Source organism: Urocampus carinirostris, chromosome 15 (assembly GCF_059441175.1).
Source record: "Urocampus carinirostris isolate Australia breed hairy pipefish chromosome 15, RoL_Ucar_1.0, whole genome shotgun sequence".
In the NCBI taxonomy this organism is placed as follows: Eukaryota; Metazoa; Chordata; class Actinopteri; order Syngnathiformes; family Syngnathidae; genus Urocampus; species Urocampus carinirostris.
This window is the reverse complement of record NC_142363.1, coordinates 18,388,660-18,409,997: the sequence shown is the minus strand read 5'-3', so window position 1 is coordinate 18,409,997 and position 21,338 is coordinate 18,388,660. Positions and strand designations below refer to the sequence as shown.

General features: G+C 42.3%; 1 protein-coding gene across 1 annotated transcript in view; it reads right to left on the bottom strand.

The window, feature by feature from the left end:
- Positions 1–6,271: 6,271 nt before the first annotated feature.
- Positions 6,272–21,338, bottom strand: part of LOC148351760 (gamma-aminobutyric acid receptor subunit rho-1-like) — a 47,479-nt gene continuing 32,412 nt past the window's right edge. The window contains exons 9-10 of the mRNA XM_088354749.1: positions 21,097–21,293; positions 6,272–6,712 (exon numbers count right to left, since the gene is read on the bottom strand). Coding sequence (XP_088210875.1) covers positions 6,410–6,712; positions 21,097–21,293 — 500 coding nt within the window. The 3' untranslated portion in view covers positions 6,272–6,409. The remainder of the gene's footprint in view (positions 6,713–21,096; positions 21,294–21,338) is intronic.

The following is a 21,338-nucleotide window of genomic DNA, read 5'->3' as shown; positions in this document are numbered from 1 at the left end:
CGAAAACTATCAAGGACATAAAAACACATCTGGTAAATTCAGATGGCTTTGAACCACAATTTTTACATACGATGTTTAATTATGTTCAATATGTGCACTATTGGTCACTCGACACACATCAAGTCGATAGTCAAGTTCTTGCGTTCTCATGTCCTGGCATTGCTTTGTCAATGTTTGCAACAGCTTCTGTTACTCGTGCCCTCATCCACGTCTCTTGGAATGGGGGGCTCATGCACAAATCCTTTCACAGATCCCACAAAAATAGATTGCATGGTGTGAGATCTGGTTTGCCAGGACATGCGATTGCGATCATTCTGCCCAGACCGTCCAATCCATCTGTCTGGCAGGGTTGTATTCAGAAACTGTCTAACGCTAAGGTTTCAGTATGGTGGCGCCACATCGTGTTGTAAATTGAAATCACCAGACTTTATCTAACTCAAGTTATCCATTAAGCAGTTTTCCAGCATATTGAGGTACGTCTCACTATTGACACAAAATACAGTCATCTTTGGGGAATCTTGCTGATACTCAAGAAGTTCATATGGGTTCTCAGTACTCCATATGCGCGTGTTATGCTTGTTAACTTTACAAAAGTCATCTCATTACTAAAACAAACCGGTCGCCCAATCCTTCACCATCCATCTTCTGTCTCATTGCTATGCAAAAGTCTCGACGAGCTGTTTTATCAGTTTCCTTCAACCGTTGGAATAATTGTAGCTTGTGAGGCGTCACATGCAGTCCCCTTCTTAACACACGCCAGTTTTTGTTGGACGCTAAAGTTCCCTACTGGAAAGCAATTCAAACCTGTTCAATCACATCTTCTGCACCTGGGGTGTCTTGTTCTTTTAGCTGGGCATAAGCACCCATCCGTTATTAATTTAGCATACCATCTCACTATGGACTTCCTTTCTGCGAATTTCACGTTGAACAATAGTCCATGATTCCGTTTTTGCAAATTCAAGAGCACAAAACTCCTTTTCCAGTTGCGTTAACGCCATTAACGGGTCTGTAAAGATAAAACTACTCAATAGCCTAACAAAAAGTAATGTAATCAGCTTGAAAATGGCACAGCCTTTACATTTACCCAAGACTATTGGAAAATCCTGTATTCTGAATATCATCAATACCATTAGTATGTTACGTACTACTCTGCTGAGCATCTGCACATTCAGAGTGAGGCACGTAATTCTCTTGCCTCGTGGCAGAGGGCCATGGTGAGATTAAGCATTCTGATTTGGAGTACGCCTCACCCACAAGCAATAGAATTAGTGATAGTATTAGCAAGCTAACAGAAAGTAAAGCCATTTAGTATTTCTTTCCAGTACAGTTTTTGTTCATAAAGAGTCAGATTACCTATCTATTGATGCTTTTGATTAAACGCTTTTTTTATGCTACTGTTTATATATTGCTTTCTTGCTCCGCCAATCAAAAAATTAAAAAGATGTGTGTTCATTTATTTGTTAATCTGACTGTGCCTCAACAGACTGGAACCTTGCCGCACGTCACTGCAGTATTAAGACCCAGGAAAATAGGACAATATTCCCAGAAAATTCCATTTAATGTTCAATAAAACAAATTGAGTGATATTGACTTAGAAAAATGTTGATCTTCCTGGCAGTAAATCAGTTCATCTTTGACCAAAAATGAAAAAAAAAAAAAACGGTTTACGTTGGGTCGGGCCTAAAATGTCAATCATTTACGTTTGGGACGGCAAGGGCTCTCTCTCGCTGACTTTTTTAATTTTCTTATTCTAACGTCATTTTTTTTTGTTTCTTTTTCTCTGTGGAAGTTAGGGGCGCTCGGCGACGGCACCGTCGGACCCAGAGAAGCGTCAGGGGGCGATTTCAGCCAAAATCCCCTCCTCACAAATATAATATGAAAATCTAGGCTTCGGCCTTGCTTCCTCAAAACAAGGTAATTGGTCAGGCTGGGCAGGGTTTGCTGGATTTTTTTAAGAACTGATCTTACCCTCCAAAAAGTCCTTGCTTTACTTCAATTATCAAATTACACGTTTTTAATGTGCTTTTAAAGCAGGCATGTCCAAAGTTCGGCCCAGGGGCCAATTACGGCCTGTGATCAAATTACCTGGCTTTCGGCCTCTTGACCGCACTATAAGAGCAATAGGTACAAAGAAAAAAATATTACACCAGAGGATGGCAGTAGCCTTGGCTTTCTGAGAATTTTAGCCCATCCCATTTCTAAAATGTCAACTAGAAATAAAAAAAATAGTAGTTGATTGTGAGGACTGTCGCTTCTAGGACAAGGGAATATTGGGAGGATTTTTTCCCCGAAATCGAACTGCGTCTGCCTAATTTGCCAAGAGACTGTGGCCTTTTCCAAAGAACATAGAGAGACTGCTAGACGAAACATGCTGACTACAAAAAGCTAACTGGAAACCAACGCTGTGAAAATGTAAAGCAACTAGAAGCTGTTTTAATGGCACAACAGCGTTTTTTCACGAAACCTTACGAGTCAAATGAAAATGCTACAAAAGAGAGCCACGAGGTTGTGACACTGATCGCCAAGCACCCACAGACCTTTCACGGAGGGTTAATTTATGAAAGTTTGTTCAAAGAATGCCAGGCTGAATAGTGGGCCCTCACACATTTTCAGCTCACCCAATCTGGCCCGCTTTCTGAAAAGTTTGGACACCTTTCTCTTAAAGAGTTTGATACCAACTCCCTTGCTTACAACCAACCAATGAACCTTATATATACCAACTGCCTTGTAGTGCGAGATGACAGGCTTACTCTCAAGAATTATTAACCAGAATGTGATGCTCTTTTACTCATTGAACAAGCAAGGGAAAACATACGGACTGCGGGATGCATCTGTCCCATAGGATGATTAAATCTAGCCCGCCATTTATTTCAGAGCATGTTAAAAAATAAGTCAGTTTCGAGGTCATTTATATCAAACTATATGATTTTTTTTTAAATAAATGCAAACCTAATGCTCTTTCTGAAAGGCTAGGAGGCAGTGTTGAGTTTGTATAGTGCTGAGTTGGTTCAGGTGTAAAACTGCATTTACTCAACTGTTTGTTCAAACTAGTAAACATATTCAATGCCAAACATGAAACTCAGCTTTTACCATTGTTTGTGAATAAATGTTTTGTGTTTAGAAGATGTCCCTTGTCATCCGTGATTACAGTATGTAGGGTGGGTTCCTAATTTAGGCTGAGTGACAAACCATAACACCAAAAACAAGGCTAAAAATTTGGAGTTGACATTCCTTTACTGATCCGGCCCTACTGAGAACAGTCTGGATCCGGCCCCAGAGCCGAACTGAGTTTGACATTCCTGCATTAAACCTTCACTGCTAATAGTGTATTTGTTATCGGAATCGTGCCGATATCAACCTTTTTTAAACAATCGTAGAGGATGTTTTACACCCAGGAACTTAAAGTTAGAGAAACAATATATTGCAGGGGTGGGCAAACTACGGTAGGCGTTTTAGTCTGGCCTGCCAAACGAAAATATCAAAAATATATTGCTAAAGGGATGGTGTGTATTGTATAGTGGTAAAACAACTACATTAATTAAAAAACAACAACTCAATATCTATTTATCTAAAACAAAGCAAAGCAAAAACACAAACTATCTTATGAACATTTTGCTTTTTCTTTTAAACTCATGGGTCGAGACATTTTTCTTGCTGCTACGGGTACCAAAAAAAGATTATGTATGAAATTATGTAAAATTATGTGTTTTGGTCACCTTGAGTCTCCGTAGTTTGTATTCTTCCTTGTGCTTTTTAGCACTTGTTTTGACATGCGACATCTAGAGATCAAAAAATAGACGCTGTCTTTTCAAAAAGCGGGGAGATTTTATATAACTTTGCTATTACTTTTAATGAACGTTTTTATATATACATAAATAAATATACTTATAGATTTCGAGGGTTTCAAAATCAATTGGATAAAATGATCCCTTTATCAACAAATACACAAATAAATATAACTCATGCATGTAAATGGATGAGAAAAGTTGGATTGGCTGTATTGCCGAGGTATCGGTTTCAAGAATCTTTATCAGCATATAAAAAAATAAAATACATTATATCAATCGGCCATTTTTATGCCTCCTGGCCCATTTGCAAATTTTTTTTAACAAGTTTTAAACAAAACGTTTGCCCACACCTGGTTTATTGTCATGAATTTCATCCAATTTTAAGGGAAAATATTAAATTGGGAATTCTAGGTAGTTATTTAAATGATCAGTAAGTGGTTTAGGAGGTTTATCTCTGGGTGGTATTGGTAGGGGAATGGATGATAACTCAAGCGTTTTCGTATCGGTCTGACAAAAAAAGACATCATATAATACATAATTAGAAAGATATTTGTGCGGCGAGTGCATCTTCTCCTTGCTGGAGGACTTTATAAAAAAGAGCTGCTTTCGCCTGCGGTATCAGGCAATACACCATTAACAGCAGTCGCGCAAGCGTAACAGCATACACACTGGTATACACACACAAACGTACAAGTCTGGAGCTCTGCAAGTCACCAGTCGGATGTATGGAGGACTGATCCTGCCATATGTAGAAATGATTGTATAAACAAATAAAAACCGACAAATATATGAGGTATTAATGAAGGAGTACATGAATAAATCAAGTAATACCGAAATATATGACATAAATGCAATTAATTTATATACGTATGGATTTGGTCATGCATTTACTTTGGTATTAATTTTGTATTTTGTCGTGTATTTTGCTGTGTATTTTATCATTTATTCATTTCAGAAATGGATTTTGTTTTGTTTATTTTGTCATGTAATCTGTCGTGCGTTTTGCCTAGGGGTGAACCAAACGACTCCTCCAAAGGATTGAACAAACCCATATGTGTTTGCGTACGAAAAAAAAACGTATTATTGGAGCATTATTACCTGTTTGCAAAGTCAAACAATAATGATATTATGTCAGAATATGTGCATTGAATATAATAATAGCTTTTCTTCCATTATTATAGGAAGTGATTGAATATTATTGTGTTGGCAACTGGGTCAAGGTCGGTCTTTGAAACAAAAACCTTTGGGGGTTGCCTTGACAACGACCCGGGAGGTCATCAAAAAAAGTGAAAAAAGGTCTAACCTGCATGCTTCTTCCCTGTTGGGCCAAACGTTAGTGTAGAGGTGCTAACACATGGACAAACTGGCCCCTGCAACCAACCACGGCTCTGTCTCACTGACAACACAGTGATTCTGGTTCCAACCAGCTTACCGGCATTTGAAACCCAGACCCTCGATTAACCTGCCTCAACCATCATTACATCAACGTACTGAAACCAAAATTCATACAGGTTCATACAGGTATCGATTGATGGGATTAAAGGAGAATTACATCAAATTACAATACCGCCCAGTTGCCTAAAATTCTATTGACAGTAAAATTAAGATTAACCACGTTGTTTTTCCATCCTAATGGTGCCAGCCAATATCCCAACTTATCTTTCTGTCTTTTTCTTATTCTTATTTTAGTGTTGTTATTTTATTCAAATTTTCAATCGATTGGATGTTTATTTATTCAAAGAATTTATTAACTCCTAATTTCGCAACATGAATGCACCTCAAATACAACACAAAGTATACAATAGAATACATGACAAAATAAAGGACAAAATGCAGAATTATAAGAATAAATTTAGATTTATCTTATATATTTAGGTATTATGGGCGGCATGGCAGATGAGTGGTTAGCGGGTCCACAGCACAGTTCTCAGGTCATGGTTTGAAATCCAGCTACCGGCCTTCCTGTGCAGGGTTTGCATGTTCTCCACATGTTTGTGTGGGTTTTCTCCAGGCACTCAGGTTTCCTCCCACATTTAAAAAACATGCATGTCAGGTCAATTTGCCGGTCTAAATTGTCCCGAGGTGTGAACGAGTGAGTGAGTTGTCTGTGTGCCATGCGATTGGCTGGCAACCGGTTCAAGGTGTCCCCTGCCCACTGCCCGAAGAGAACTGGGGTGGGCTCCAGCACCCCTGCGACCCAACTGAGAATAAGCGGTGCAGATAATGGATGGATGGATGGATAGATTTAGGTATTATGTGATTTATTTATGTGTCTAACATGCATTTCAGGTGAATTGGCCGGTCCAAATTGTCCCTAGGTGTGAATGAGCGAATGGTTGTCTGTCCCTGTGTGCCCTGCGATTGGCTGGCAACCAGTTCAGGGTGTCCCCTGCCCACTGCCCGGAGATGGCTGGGATGGGCTCCACCCCCCCCCGCGACCCTAATAAGGATAAGCAGTATGGCTAATGAGATGAGATGAGATATTTTCAGGTATTAAGTATTTATTTATACGTTTCTTTCTACGTATGGCAGGATAGGCCCCCCATAGTAAGAGGCTGCAGTTGAGAAGGCGGCGGTCTCGGTTTCCTTCCCCGACGGTCCCCTCTAAGCATCCATCTTGTTTACGAGTAGATGGACCAATAGATGACGTTGAAGAGGATGTAAGCTCCGGGAAAGACCACCCGGGAGTACTTGTCTATGGCGTGCGTGTCGATCCAAATGTTCACGTATCCTCGGGGGGGTTTGACTTGGCCCGTAAGTTGCGGGTCGTTAAGGGCAACCTGGGCTAGGATTCGGTCCTGCCGCCCGCCGTTCTCCGGCATGCTGTAGTTGCCCGTTGTGTTGACGTCCATGGCGCCGTATCCGGTGATCTGCGGGTCGATCATCATGTCGTCCGGGTTGCCGATGCCGCACGTGCAAGGCAGCTTTCGCAATGAAAGAAAACAAAATCATTACTGTCAATTCCAAAATAGGGCACTTGATAAAAATGCATTTGCGAAAGTTCAGCACAAACCGCACCGGAATTTAAGTCACATCCGTAAAAAATGAACTAATTCATGTCCATTTCTTACATTCAAAAAAAAAAATCAATGGGGAAATGTCTAGTGCCAAAAAGTAACTAAATGTGCGGTGATTCATTAAACTGGCATCAACATGAAACAAAGAAAACGTTCTTAAAATAAATTTAAAGTACTTTACTGACTAAAATTCAGAAACCTGCACAATCACAACTGGCTGCGACTGATCTTAAGCTCTCCCATCCATTGCACAGATGACAAAGGGATTAAAGAGGACACCAAATATTGTTACTTTTCGCAGTCTTTCCAAGTAGTGTTGTCTGATTTACTGTTTTTTCCTATCGTGACAAAAACTGTGACATCATCCTAAGTTGTTATCAGTCAGATAATTAACCCCAAAAATGATCATGTAACCCGCTCCTTAGTTAGTAGTGTTAGCAACCTGTGAAATCGCAACAGCCTGCGACTGATCTTAAGCTCTCTCATCCGTTGCACAGATGACAAAGGGAAAGAGAGAAGACCAAGTATTGTTAGTTTTTGGAATCTTTCTAACAGGTAGTGTTGTCTGATTGACTAATTTTTGCTATCGTGTCGAAAACTGTCACATCATCTTAGGTTGATATCAGTCCGATAACAGTCACTCCAAAAATGATGATGTAACCCGCTCCTTAGTTAGCAGTGTCGGCATGTATAATGATTTTTATGCATGTCTTCTATCACTTTTTGTGCACAAATAATGGAAAAGTTTACGATCAGTTGTATGGCTTAATATGTGTACAGGCTGACAGGATATGGCATGCCACCTTCCCCCAAAGGGCGCCAACCGGGTGTGGAGCAGTGCATTCTGTGTCTTATCTCTCCACATCAGGTTGTGATTACTCCGACCTTTTACAAGGACTGGTTGGACGACATACTATATTATTATCTCCCTGTTCTCCAGGTCCATGCTGGTTGCCTCTACTACGTGAGGTTTGGTTTTTGTTTCTAATTCGGACAGTTTTACTATCCTTTTGACCATTTGTTTGTTAATTTGTTTTCTAAATAAACATTATTCTTTATTCAAGCACCTTGGCATATGCTCATGCTTCCCTGCATTTTGGTCCAACCAAGAGTTGTGATTGTACAGGCTTCTGAATTTTAGTCAGTGAGATACATTTAATTTTATTTTTGAGAATGCTTTTGTCGCACTCTCGCGTATAATTGTTACTGCCAATTAATACAGATTGACAGCGCTGGACACAGTCCACAAATGAGTGTCTTTATCGTAGCACGATGGGTTACTTTTCCGTACACAGTTATTACCAATGTTCCCTCTAATTTTCCACGGGTCTGAGCGTTCACACAAAGTCGGTGAGCAACGCTTAAAACAACAGTGAGCAACAGCAATCCCAAGTGCGGCAACTAAGTCATTTTCAAACATGTCCAAAACTTGACATCAAGTTACATTTTGCTGAGTTTCCGGCAATGCAAAAAAAATTAACTTTTGAATGAATTGACCAATGTATTATTGCAAAGGTTGTACGGCCTACAAACGTCATTTGTTTTTACAACAATTCTTTCACAAGATTTCAGTTTTTTTTTTCCTGGTATCTTTTGTCCCATAATACGAACATTTTAAGGGGCTTATTTAGTCGGTTGCACGATACACAACTGTATTTAATCACATTTTTTTCTGGAAGTACAATGTTGGCAACAAGATTGACTTGGTATAATTGGAAATTATTTGAATGCAACACAAACATTTTCTTCTTTTTCCCTGTTTTTTTCTATTTTTTTTTTAAATTCCTTTAAAAAATCTCATTGTGTTTATCTTTTCATAGCTGTACCTTTTTTTCTTTTTGTTCTCTATTTACTTTTTTCCTTTGTTTCTTTCTTTTCTTTTTTCTGGCTTTTTTCTGAATTTTTCTTTCTTTTTTCCCTTTTTGGTCCTATTCCCCCTTCCTTTCAGTCATTTTGTGTATAATTTTACATAATATTTGGTCACATAGGGATGAATGAAGCAAAAACAACCTGAAGAGCCGTTTAGGACCGAGCCGAAGAAGCCGTTTCTCGAAAAACTCGACTGACTTTACTCAACTTCGTTCTCCTTCGACCTTGACTTCAAAATACCGCATTTAGAACACAACGTCAGGGGAACCCTTGTATTTGTACCTTCATGCACCGTAACTTTGACTTAATTCGCTTCTTAATTAGAAATTTCGAGCCCTGGTTTTTGTGAGCAGGCTAGATTTTCTTGTGCGCAGAAAGGCTCTGGGTAGTGCGCAATTGCGCACCACGCAGCTTAGAGGGAACACTGCGCTGGATAGATTTTCTTGTGCGCTGAGAATGCACGGGCAGTGCGCGATTGCGCACCCGCGCAGCTTAGAGGGAACATTGGTTACTACCGCCATTTATCCGCGTTTCATTGAATTCTTTACTTAGACATTGAAAACACTGACTAGAATATACATTGCGTTATTGCCCGCCACGAGCCCTCGCTATGCTTTTTTTGATTAAACAGTCGTATTGCCCCGATCTGCACCATTTCCAAACCAGTTGCTAGGTGCCGGCCGAAGCGACCTGCCGAGACACCCTCGCGACCATCCGCTTCGTGGGAAAAAGAGAAATACAAATGTGAATGTCTAGAAAATAAGTAACGGCTTTCAGTCCAGAATTTACGCTAGTTTGATCATTCCATAAACAACGTGTGATATTTTCGGAGCATCAGAAATCGTTCTCAACGGTTACGTGGGCGATTTTGGCACGGCGGGTCTTGGCGTCCGCCAGATGAAAAATTATAACACGGGCAACCTTCAGGCTCGCATCGATAGGCCGTGGCACCGAGGGAGGCTCACGCTGATGCAATTTAGAAAATAGCCAATGCAAATTAGCATCATATATTATTCATCATCGCGTGTGCCGGTTTCAAATTCCCCTAACGTTGAGAATCGACTGATTTATTTAACTGGTGCTCTTGACCGTAATTAGTTTAGAAAACTGTAAGAAATCATGTAAAGTGGCAGACTGAAACGGTAGCTATTATGGAACGTTTAAAAAAATATGTGGTGCCGTCCTTTGGGTATATGGGATTAGAGGTTTTGATCAAGAATATACAGAGTACACAAAATGTATTTATTTGGAATTTGGCAGCACAGAAACAAGTTTTCAGTATGCTTTATTTTAAGATATTACCTGTCGATACCAGGCACTGATCCTGAACAATATGATTTTCCAGTAATTGGTTGTAGATTGCAAGTATTTGAAATGGTAATAAATCACAATCGTGAGATTTTAAAGGATGTCAGTTCGTTATTTTGACTATTTACTGCGCACTGTTGTTTGTTGTTTTGACTATTACATCCTTGTTGCTATCAGCCAATGATGTGGGCGGCAGTAGCTCAGGAGGTAGAGCGCTCGTCTTGGGATCAAGGGATCCCAGTTCGAATCCCGGCACGTCTGTGTTACATGTCGAAGTGTCCTTGGGTAAGACACTGAACCCCTAATACCCCCAATAAGCAGGTTAGCGCCTTACATGGCTGCAAGGCCGCTATTGGGAAATGTGGAGCAGATTGTAAAGCGCTTTGGGAAGTCATTGACTTGAAAAGCGCTATATAAATGCAGATCATTTCATTTCATTTCATATCCACACCCTTTAGGGCGGATCTTCTTTTGTAACCTAAGATATGTAATAACAAGAAAGGGTTCAGGGCAGTGTTCCCTCTAAGCTGCGCGCGTGCGCAATTGCGCACTGCTCGCACATTCTCAGCGCACAAGAAAATCTAGCCAGCGCACAAAAATGAAGGCTCAAAATTACTAATTAAGAAGCGACTTGGGTTCCCCTGTCATTGTGTCCTAAATGCGGTATTTTGAAGTCGAACGAAGTTAAGTGGAGTTAGTAGAGTATGTCGAGAACCGGCTTCTTTGGCTCGGCTCACTAAAAAGGAACCGGTTCTTTCGGGTCCTAAACGGCTCTTCAGGTTGTTTTTGCTTCCTTAACCCCAACATGACCAAATATTAAGTAATATTATGCACACATTGACTTAAAGGAAAGGGGTAATAGAACAAAAAAGAAAAAAATACCAAAATGAAAAAGTAGTGAAAAGCTGAGAAAAAAAGAAACAGAAGGAAGAGAAAAAAAGAAGGAAAAATTTAGAAAAAAAAGCCAGGAAAAAAGAAAATAAAGAAATGTAGGAAAAAAGTAAATAGAGAACAAAAAGAAAAAAGTAACAGCTCAAAAAAAATATACACAATGAGATTTTTTTAAAGGAATTTAAAAAAAAAGGGAAAAATAACACCGAAAAAAGAATAAAAAGTTTGTGTTGCATTCAAATAATTTCCAATTACTGTATATCAAGTGAATCTTGTTGACAACATTGTATTTCCACCCAAAAAAATGTGATTAAGTACAGTTCTGTATCTTACAACCGACTAAATAAGCCCCCAAAAATGTTAATATTATGCGACAAAATATATCAGGAAATAAAAAGAAATGGATATCTTGTGAAAGAATTGTAAGAACAAACGACGTTTGTAGGCCGTACAACCTTTGCAATAGTACATGAGTCAATTCTTTTAAAAGAGAAAAATAATTTTGCATTGCCGGAAACTCAGCAAAATGTAACTTGATGTCAAGCTTTGGACATGTTTGATAATGAATTATCTTGCCACACTTGGGATTATGGTTGCTCACTGTAGTTTCAAGCGTTGCTCACCGACTTTGTGTGAACGCTCAGACCCGTGGAAAATTAGAGGAAACCTTGGTTCAGGGGAAAGCCTCTAGAACAGGTAGGAATTTCTTATCTTAAGGTGACTCTCCAAGTCCTTGCAAGTTCAAAATCCGTTGATGTTTTCTCTCTGTTCTTTAATTGTCTCACGGTTCACGGATCCCTTAACTGCAAGGGTCGTAGGTGTCACGGTCGCCATGGCTACCAGTCTGCCGCGCCCCCGAACTCAGCTGCAGCAGATCAGCTGATTGCTGGTCTGCTATTTAAGGCTGGATTTTGGGTTTGGCGGGCGCTGGCTCATTACACAATCCCAGGTCTGTTATGCCTTGTCCTGTTTTAGGTTTAAACATTTTCCGTCTGTTATGCCTTGTCCTGTTGAGTTCGTGCCGGAGGAACTCTGAATTGTTCTGTTTTGGTCCCGGAGTATTGGGCGACTTTTATTTTGTTAAATAAAACTTATGATCGTCAACGCATATGAGTTCTCCCTTCCTGCCTCCTGCCTCCGTTCTGGTCCGGTCACCCCTTCCATTCCCCACCCCGCCTCGTGACAGAATGAGCCAGCCACGACAAGAACTCAGCGAACGATCCCAGCGCGATTTGGGGAGACCTGGAGAACGCAGCTTGGCAAGCGCCCACTGAGTCCGACTTCGACTCCCTGCCCGTTCGAACCACGGCCCCGCCCGTCGTGGCCATTGCTGTGCCTCGAATGGGGTCCCGGGAGGAATTGACGCCTGCCTGTTCGACTCTCATGCCTGCCTGCCCGACTCCCGTGCCGATTGCCTGCTATTCAGTCTCTCCTGCGTGCCAGTCCGACTCCGACTCCGCTGCCTGCCGGGCCGACTCCGACTCCGCTGCCTGCCGGGCCGACTCCGCTGCCTGCCGGGCCGACTCCGCTGCCTGCCAGTCCGACTCCGCTGCCTGCCAGTCCGACTCCGCTGCTCCTGTTTTGCCGGATCTGATTTTGACTTTCTCCTGTTTTGCCGGTTCTGATTTTGACTCTCTCCTGTTTTGCCGGTTCTGATTTTGACTCTCTCCTGTTTTGCCGGTTCGGATTTTGACTCTCGCCTGTTTTTGCCAATTTTGACTGTCCTCTGTGTTTGCCGGTTCTGAATCTCTGTCTGTCCTCTGTGTTTGCCGGTTCTGAATCTGTCTGTCCTCTGTGTTTGCCGGTTCCGAATCTCTGTCTGTCCTCTGTGTTTGCCGGTTCCGATTCCCTGTCTGTCCTCTGTGTTTGCCGGTTCTGATTCCCTGTCTGTCCTCTGTGTTTGCCGGTTCTGATTCCCTGTCTGTCCTCTGTGTTTGCCGGTTCTGATTCCCTGTCTGTCCTCTGTGTTTGCCGGTTCTGATTCCCTGTCTGTCCTCTGTGTTTGCCGGTTCTGATTCCCTGTCTGTCCTCTGTGTTTGCCGGTTCTGATTCCCTGTCTGTCCTCTGTGTTTGCCGGTTCTGATTCCCTGTCTGTCCTCTGTGTTTGCCGGTTCTGATTCCCTGTCTGTCCTCTGTGTTTGCCGGTTCTGATTCCCTTTCTGTCCTCTGTGTTTGCCGGTTCTGATTCCCTGTCTGTCCTCTGTGTTTGCCGGTTCTGATTCCCTGTCTGTCCTCTGTGTTTGCCGGTTCTGATTCCCTGTCTGTCCTCTGTGTTTGCCGGTTCTGATTCCCTGTCTGTCTTCGTGTTCGCCGGTTCTGATTCTCTGTCTGTCCTCGTGTTTGCCGGTCCAGTTTGCCTGCCGGCCCCCCCCAACCCTGCCGAGCGTCGAACCATTCCGGGGCGTGAGGTAGTATTTTATTTTCTTTTTTCTTTTTTGGGGACCTCAGGAGCTGTCCCTTAAAGGGGGGGCTCTGTCACGGTCGCCATGGCTACCAGTCTGCCGCGCCCCCGAACTCAGCTGCAGCAGATCAGCTGATTGCTGGTCTGCTATTTAAGGCTGGATTTTGGGTTTGGCGGGCGCTGGCTCATTACACAATCCCAGGTCTGTTATGCCTTGTCCTGTTTTAGGTTTAAACATTTTCTGTCTGTTATGCCTTGTCCTGTTGAGTTCGTGCCGGAGGAACTCTGTATTGTTCTGTTTTGGTCCCGGAGTATTGGGCGACTTTTATTTTGTTAAATAAAACTTATGATCGTCAACGCATATGAGTTCTCCCTTCCTGCCTCCTGCCTCCGTTCTGGTCCGGTCACCCCTTCCATTCCCCACCCCGCCTCGTGACAGTAGGGGTACTATTTCCTGTTGTGTGTCTTGGGCAACTACAGCCTAGAAGCGCCCATCCCTCTCCTGGCCAGTTTTTTAGGTTGGTGTTTGCCCACACATATGAAACAGATAAGACTAGTTTCCATGTTCCCCAGTAGCAGGGAAATTCCCTGATCTGACTCAAATACAGGACTTTCATCATTTGGTCACCGTTGTCTTGTTCAAATTAATACTTCTTCTATTTATACTTTAGTTTCTGGGCTACTACCACTTTGTTTAAAATCCTTCCATTCCTTTACCAGGTCAAAGTTGTGCCGCATTGTAATACAAATATCGAATCAAAATATAATTTAAGTATTGATGTTGATAATCCCCATTCAAGATTTGACTTATAATGATAACATTGATCTGGAAACAATTCTAGTATCCAACAAAGTGAAAAGTCAAAATAATCACTGGTCATTCAATTTTCAATTGCTGTCGCGGGGAAAAAAAACATATCGGTTATGTTTGCTCATTATCTGAAATTGGTCCATGGGTGTTTATTAAAAAGTTATTTAAAAAAGTAGTCATTTTCTAAATATGCCAGTATTATAATTTTGCTCTCATGTACAAAAACATGTACAGAGAGTATATTTTTTTGTGGAATGCTCTGCGTTTCGATCTGCAACCTCAGTGGAACAAACACACTCTACAGTATAGCTTACGAATGACCTATATTTCATGTTGACAATGTCTGTGTATTATTCGTTAATGCTTCATCTATCGCAACCTGGTCAACCTTTTTATTTTTTATTCCATATTATACTATAGTTATTTAATATTTTCTTTTTTATTTCTATTGTTTATTAATGCAACATCCATTGCAGCCTGGTTATCCTGGAAAGGGGGATTACCTCATGTGCAGTCCCTTCTCAAGGTTTCTTCATTTTACTCATGTTGAGGTTTTTGACTTTTTCCTTGCCCTCATGTAGGTTTTAGATCAGTGGGTGGTCTGTAGTTTGCAAATTCTTTCGTCAGATTCAGAACAATTGACCTATGGCTAAGCACCACCCTCAAAAGAGATAAGCCGATAACAGTGCATATAGCAAAGCCACTACATTCGGACATGGTCAGCTCCCATGTCCATTGAAATGCATTGCAGTTTTTGTTCGTTTTTTTGTCTTTTCTTTATGTTTTAAACTTTAAAATTGTCAAGCGATGTGAATGGGTTACATGCAAAATCTGATACGGTGTATCCTGAGTGGTTGGGTGATAGGGCTTGTTTTTTACCCTTTCCCAAGCCACATCTAAATAGTTTCGCCTTTGTATAATGTTACGTTTGTTCTAAGGCAAGTCAACATAGTATTTGACGCAACATATTGTCACATTGCTGGAGAAAAAAAACAGTTATTTATAATGTTAACATTAGCTAACGTTAGCTCTTGGCTATGTTGTACATCATGTCACTTTGTTTACTAGGAGTTCAGTGGTCTGTTATGTGCGAGTTTTTGTACTTTGGTAATCATAATTGAGAGGGAAAAACTAGCTCGGCTAACACAGAGCATTAAGTAAGGTTTAGATCAGGGGTGTCAAACAGGCGGCCCGCGGGCCGGATCAGGCCCGCTAAGGGATTGAATCCGGCCCGCGAGACAATGCTGAGAGAAGCGCAAGGGAAAAATGAGTTGCAGGTCGAAATATGTCCAGTTGATGTTGCCAAAGCCAGGTGCCTCTTACAAAGACGCTGTCCTTTTATTTCTATTTCTGCGTGCACAATCTCAATTCCATAAAAAGCTATGGCAAGCCCTTCGTTCCGAGGCCCAGAGAACTCTCAGAAAACTGCAAAATGAGTGGTGGATCTCAAAAGCCAATGAAATCCAGTCTCACGCTGATAGAAGCGATATGCACAGTTTCTATGATGCAGTAAAAACCATCTATGGCCCCAGACACTGCTCACTGGCACCTGTTAGATCTGCTGATGGAACATCTCTAATCAAGGATCAGGCTATGATAGTGGAGCGGTGGGCTGAGCATTTCAACACCCTGCTCAACCAGCCCACCCCAGTGGACCCAACTGTCCTTTCAGAGCTCCCTGAACATCCTACATTGCCAGACCTCGACCTCCCGCCAACTTTCAATGAAATCCTGCATGCAGTCAAAACCCTGAAAAACAATAAATCCCCTGGACCTGACAACATCCCAGCTGAACTTCTCAAGGTAGGAGGCTACCTCTGTACACGGACACTGTTTCAATATATTTCAGAGGTGTGGAGACGAGAGTGTGTCCCGCAACTGTGGAAAGATGCGAACATTGTGACCATCTTTAAGAATAAAGGAGATAAATCCATCTGCTCCAACAGTAGGGGTATCTCTTTGTTGGCCACTGCTGGAAAGGTCCTTGCCAAGGTCATGCTCCGCAGACTCATCTCCAAAATATCGGAACGCGTCATCCCAGAGTCACAGTGTGGTTTTCGAAAGGACAGGGGAACAGTCGACATGATCTTTGTGACACGTCAGCTCCAAGAGAAATGCCGGGAGCAGCACAAGGACTTGTTCATCGCCTTTGTCGATCTTTCAAAGGCATTTGACACAGTGAACAGGGACCTACTGTGGCAAGTCCTGAAGAGATTTGGGTGTCCACCCAAGTTTCTCACCATTCTTGCACAGTTCCATTCAGGGATGACGGCCAGAGTGGTAGTTGGTAGACACAGCTCAGAGCCCTTTGGCGTCGAAACTGGAGTGAGGCAAGGCTGTGTGCTGGCTCCAGTTCTCTTCAACATCTTCCTCGTCTGTGTTACAACACTGCTACGTAGAAGGATGGAGGAGCAGGCTGGAGTTACCATCAACTTCAGGGCTGATGGTAACCTGTTTAACATCAGGAGGCTACAGGCAACTACCAAACTGACTTCAGAGACCATCATTGAGCTACAGTATGCTGATGACTGTGCCCTGGTTGCCCATACACCGGAGGCTCTGCAAAACATTCTCTCGGCAGCTGTAACTGCATACACCAGAATGGGACTGACGATCAACACCCAGAAGACAGAGGTACTCTGTCAGTCCAGTGCTGACCTCTTACCAAACCCAATAACCCTCACAGCAGCAGGGCAACACCTGCTCATGGTGCCCACCTTCAAATATCTGGGGAGCATAGTGTCTGACACCTGCTCATTGGATGATGAGATCCAGAGCCGCCTCAAGCAAGCATCAGCATCTTTCGGTCGACTAAGGATAAGGGTCTTTCAAAACAACAACCTTAGACTCCACACCAAAATGCTGGTCTACAGAGCTGTATGTATCACGACATTACTGTATGGATGTGAGGCATGGACTATCTACAGCCGCCATCTGAAGAGCCTCGAGACCTTCCATGTAAGATGTCTTCAGAAGATCCTTAGCATCACATGGAGGGACAGAGTGCCGCACACAGAGGTGTTGGAGAGGGCAGGCAGCTGCAGCATGGAATCCATTATGGCCCAACGCCAACTTAGGTGGCTGGGGCATGTTGTTCGAATGCCCAGCCACAGACTGCCACGCCGTATCCTCTATGGTCAGTTACATCTAGGCCAACGCAGTGCTGGTGGGCAGAAGAAGCGGTTCAAAGACCAAATGAAGAACATCCTGAAGAGATGTCGGATAAACCCCTCCTCACTGGAGGAACTTGCTTCCTGCCGAGACCTCTGGCGCTCCCACTGCTCACATGGAGTGGATTACATGGAGGAACAGCGCATGCAACACCGTGCAGCAAAGCGTGCAAAGAGACATGCTCGCCAGGCCACCCCTGCTCCCCCCAGCACCCCCTTCACATGCTCTGTCTGTAACCGCATCTGTGGATCCAGGATCGGACTCTTCAAACATCAGCAGACTCACAATTAAAAGAAGATGGTCATCATCGTATCGATGGACAACCCCAAGCAGCATCTCTCTCTCTCTCTCTTCCTCCCTTTTTCACTCACTCTGTCTCTCTCTCTTTCACTCCCTCTGTCTCTCTTTTTCTCTTTGTCTTTTTACATTATTTTTCTCTCTCTTCCTTTTTTCCTTTTCTGTCTTTTCTCACTTTCTCTCTCTCTCTTTAGCTTTCTCTTTCTCTCGTTCTCTTTTTTCTCCTCTCTATTTCTCTTTGGATTTCTTTGTTTCTCCCTCTTTCCCCCCTCCCTCACTATTTCTCTTTTTATCTATTTTGTTTCACACATTCTTTCTCTGTTTTTCTCCCCTTCTCTCTTTCCTTGCCCCACACTTTCTCTTTCCCTCTCCTTCTTTTATTTATTTTTCTTTTTTTCTTTCTCTCTAATCTACTAGTCCGGCCCCCGAGAGAATGTTTTGTCTATCGTGTGGCCCCCGAGTTAAAATGGGTTTGACACCCCTGGTTTAGATTAATAACAGAGAGGAGCAATAACAAAGCCTATTTTACAATTCATGTCGCGTTAGGTCAATTAGTTGAGGGTAAATCACATTTCTGACCCTGCAGCTAATTCACTATGTTGTTGTGACCTACATTTCAGGTTAACACTGTATGTTTATGTGTTTTAATGCAACATTCATTGCAGTCTGGTCATACCAGAAGGGGGATTACCTCATGTGTGGTCAAGTCAAGTCCCTTCTCAAGGTTTCTTCATTTTCCTTATGCTGAATCTTTTTGAATTTTTCCTTGCCCTCGTGCAGGTTTTAGATCAGGGGATGGTGTATTATAAACTGTAGTTTGCAAGAGTCTGTGGTCAGTGCGGCCCATTGAGACTCCTTGTGATTAAGGGCGTCACAAATAAACATGACATGACATGACAGAGACTACAGTGGAACCTCGGTTTTTGAACGCCACTCAGTTCGAACAAATCGGTGTCCGACCAAAAATTTCGAGAAATTCTTGCTTCGCCGTTCGGTCAAAAAATCGGAGTTCGAACGCCGGTAATGCATGAGTGCGTACGCTAGGGTGCGATGCTGAGCGGCGTACGGGTGTTTTAGCCCCTTATTATGCCTCTGAAGAAAGTCAGTGCAAGCAGCAAAGTTGCTACAGGTGAAAAAAGAAAAGGAGTGCGTACAACTATTGCATTTAAGAAAGAAATAATAACCAAATATGAAGGAGGTGTGCGAGCGCCTTCTGCTGACCACCACAAAGGTAAAAAATCCTATTCATAAGATTACGATAACGCGAACGTACGATTAGCCTGGGTTAGCTTTAAGTTTACGTTAAACATTCAGGGTGTTGGAACGGGGCCCAACATTGAGGGTGTTGAAACGGAGCCCCCTTTCCAATGAACCACTCACCACTTGTTGTGGACACCCGGGTGCTAAATGACTTGTAAACGACATGATTTTTTTATTTTTACACGTTCATGTTAGGGGAATCTTTCGTACGGAAGATTACAATAACGCGAACGTACGATTAGCCTGGGTTAGCTTTATGTTTACGTTAAACATTCAAGGTAAACATTCAGGGTGTTGGAACGGATTAAAACGATTTACATTATTTTTAATGGGAACAATGATTTCGGTGATCGAACAAATCGGTTTTCGAACAGGGTTCTGGAACGGATTATGGTCGAGAACCGAGGTTCCACTGTATTTGCTTTTGTAGTACTGCGCCAAAATCTCTTCTTACCCCATTAGGAGGAAGTAGGGCTTGTTTTAGATAAACCTTTTCTCATCTTATCTTATTTCTCGAAGAAGAATCATCCTTAAAATTATGAAAAATAGATGTTGACCATACACTGCAGTTACTCATTGGAAGCCATAGCAGCACAGCTCGTAAAAGAATATGCATTCTATTTATTATTCTTCGTTGCCTGAGTCAATTTCAAACCATTTTACAAGTAATGAGAGTCGACGAGGCCTTTCAGGCTACAAAGTGGGATCGCAATCTGTTGCATCCGATCATCCGTTTCATATTTATATTTCCTCTTCTCGTCTCGTCTCGCTCGTTTGCGCACCGCGAAAAGCTCCTACGGGCAACAAGCCCGTTTGTTTGCGTCGGGGAGTTGCAACATTGATTTTTTAACTGAAATCATTTGTTTCTTCGTTGGCTTTAACAAACCATCCATCGGGAACGCTATGGTTACGCAAATCTTCCAAGCTCCATGACAATAAAATGTTTTCGTCTTCCCTGTGGTAATTTGCCAGCTGAAGTGCAACGCAGCAGATAATCACTTCGGGAGGCAGAAGTAAAGTGATTTTCAATTTTATTTTTTCAAACATCATCTTCCTGGTTAACTGATCCTTTCATTTATTCGACAGAGTCACCGTCTACCTACATAAATTGGGACGTCTTAAGCTGTTAGACGGCACCGAAAGTGTCAAAAAAGTACATTTTTAAATGTTTTAAAGGGACAGTGTGTATTGATTGACCACAAGGATGGAAATAAACTACAGGGACCATACCGCACCATTTTTCTTTTTTGGTAAAGCTGATAAGTGTATACTGTTTTTAAAATTGGACACCTGCAAGGTAGAATGAAAAAAATGCCAGCTTGTTATTTCGACCAAAGCACCTCACTGTTGTTGCTTGTTTTGACTTATTTGCTCTGTTGCCATCATCGTCACTATCGGCCTATAATGTTACTGCCTTTTAGGACCATCTGCCTTTGTAACCTAGTCTCTGCTGCTCTTTGAGATTTTTTGTGATAAAGGGCTATACCTGGGGTGGCTCTTTGGTGTTTTCTAGTGACTCCCTGGGACTTCAAAAAATGTTTGATAATGGAAAATAATGTTTTCTGTTGGAGGAAAAACATGCCACAAACATACTTAATGTTTTCCAATATAGATGTAGAGTATACAGTAAATCTTTACAGTGTGTATTGCCTTCATTATATAAAGCCTTACATTTTTTGCAGCTCCAAAGATATGTTTTTTTTTTTTGTGTCCAACATGGATCTTTCAACATTTTGGGTTGCCAAACCTTAGGCAGTACAAATAAATGTGACTTGACTTGACCAATAAAAAGAAAGGGTTCAGGGGAGGGCCTTCAGAACAGGATGGAAATTCTTATCTGAATGCTTGCTCCCCTGTTCTTCTTGCCAGATTCAAATCCATAGTCGTTGAGGCACCACTTCCTTTGGCGAGTACAGCCTAGCAGCGCTCATCCCTCTCCAGACTGTTTTTTGTGTTTGCTCCCCCCACACTGGTTTCCCTGGTTACATTGTCTTATCCAGTAGCAGGAGAAGCTTGCTCATTTGACTCAGATACAGCACCTTTATCATCTACAAGCCTTCTGCTTTTTGGGTTTTTCGGGTACCCGTTGCAGCAAGGTGACGGTCAATGTTAGCTCCTTCTAGGTGAGGCCCATGTTATTAAAACAAATGCAAATTTCTTGACATAGTCCATATATTTCTGCTGATTGTAGAAATCAATATTGTTTCTTTAATCGATGACGATACCACCACTAGGAGGCGCTAAATAATACAAACTATCCCTTAAAGTGTGAAAAATTCTTACCCTCTCCCTCAGCTTCCTCTCTTTCCTCTCCTGCACGGTGGAGAGGTAGTTGACGGCAGCGTACTCGATCACCGAGAGAAAGACGAAGACGAAGCTAACCCATAGGTAAATGTCCACCGCTTTGATGTAGGACACCCGCGGCATGGACGCGTTAACACCGGTGATGATGGTGGACATGGTGAGCACTGTGGTAATGCCTGTCATAAAATAGAAAAACAGACAGCACCGAAACGGAATTACTG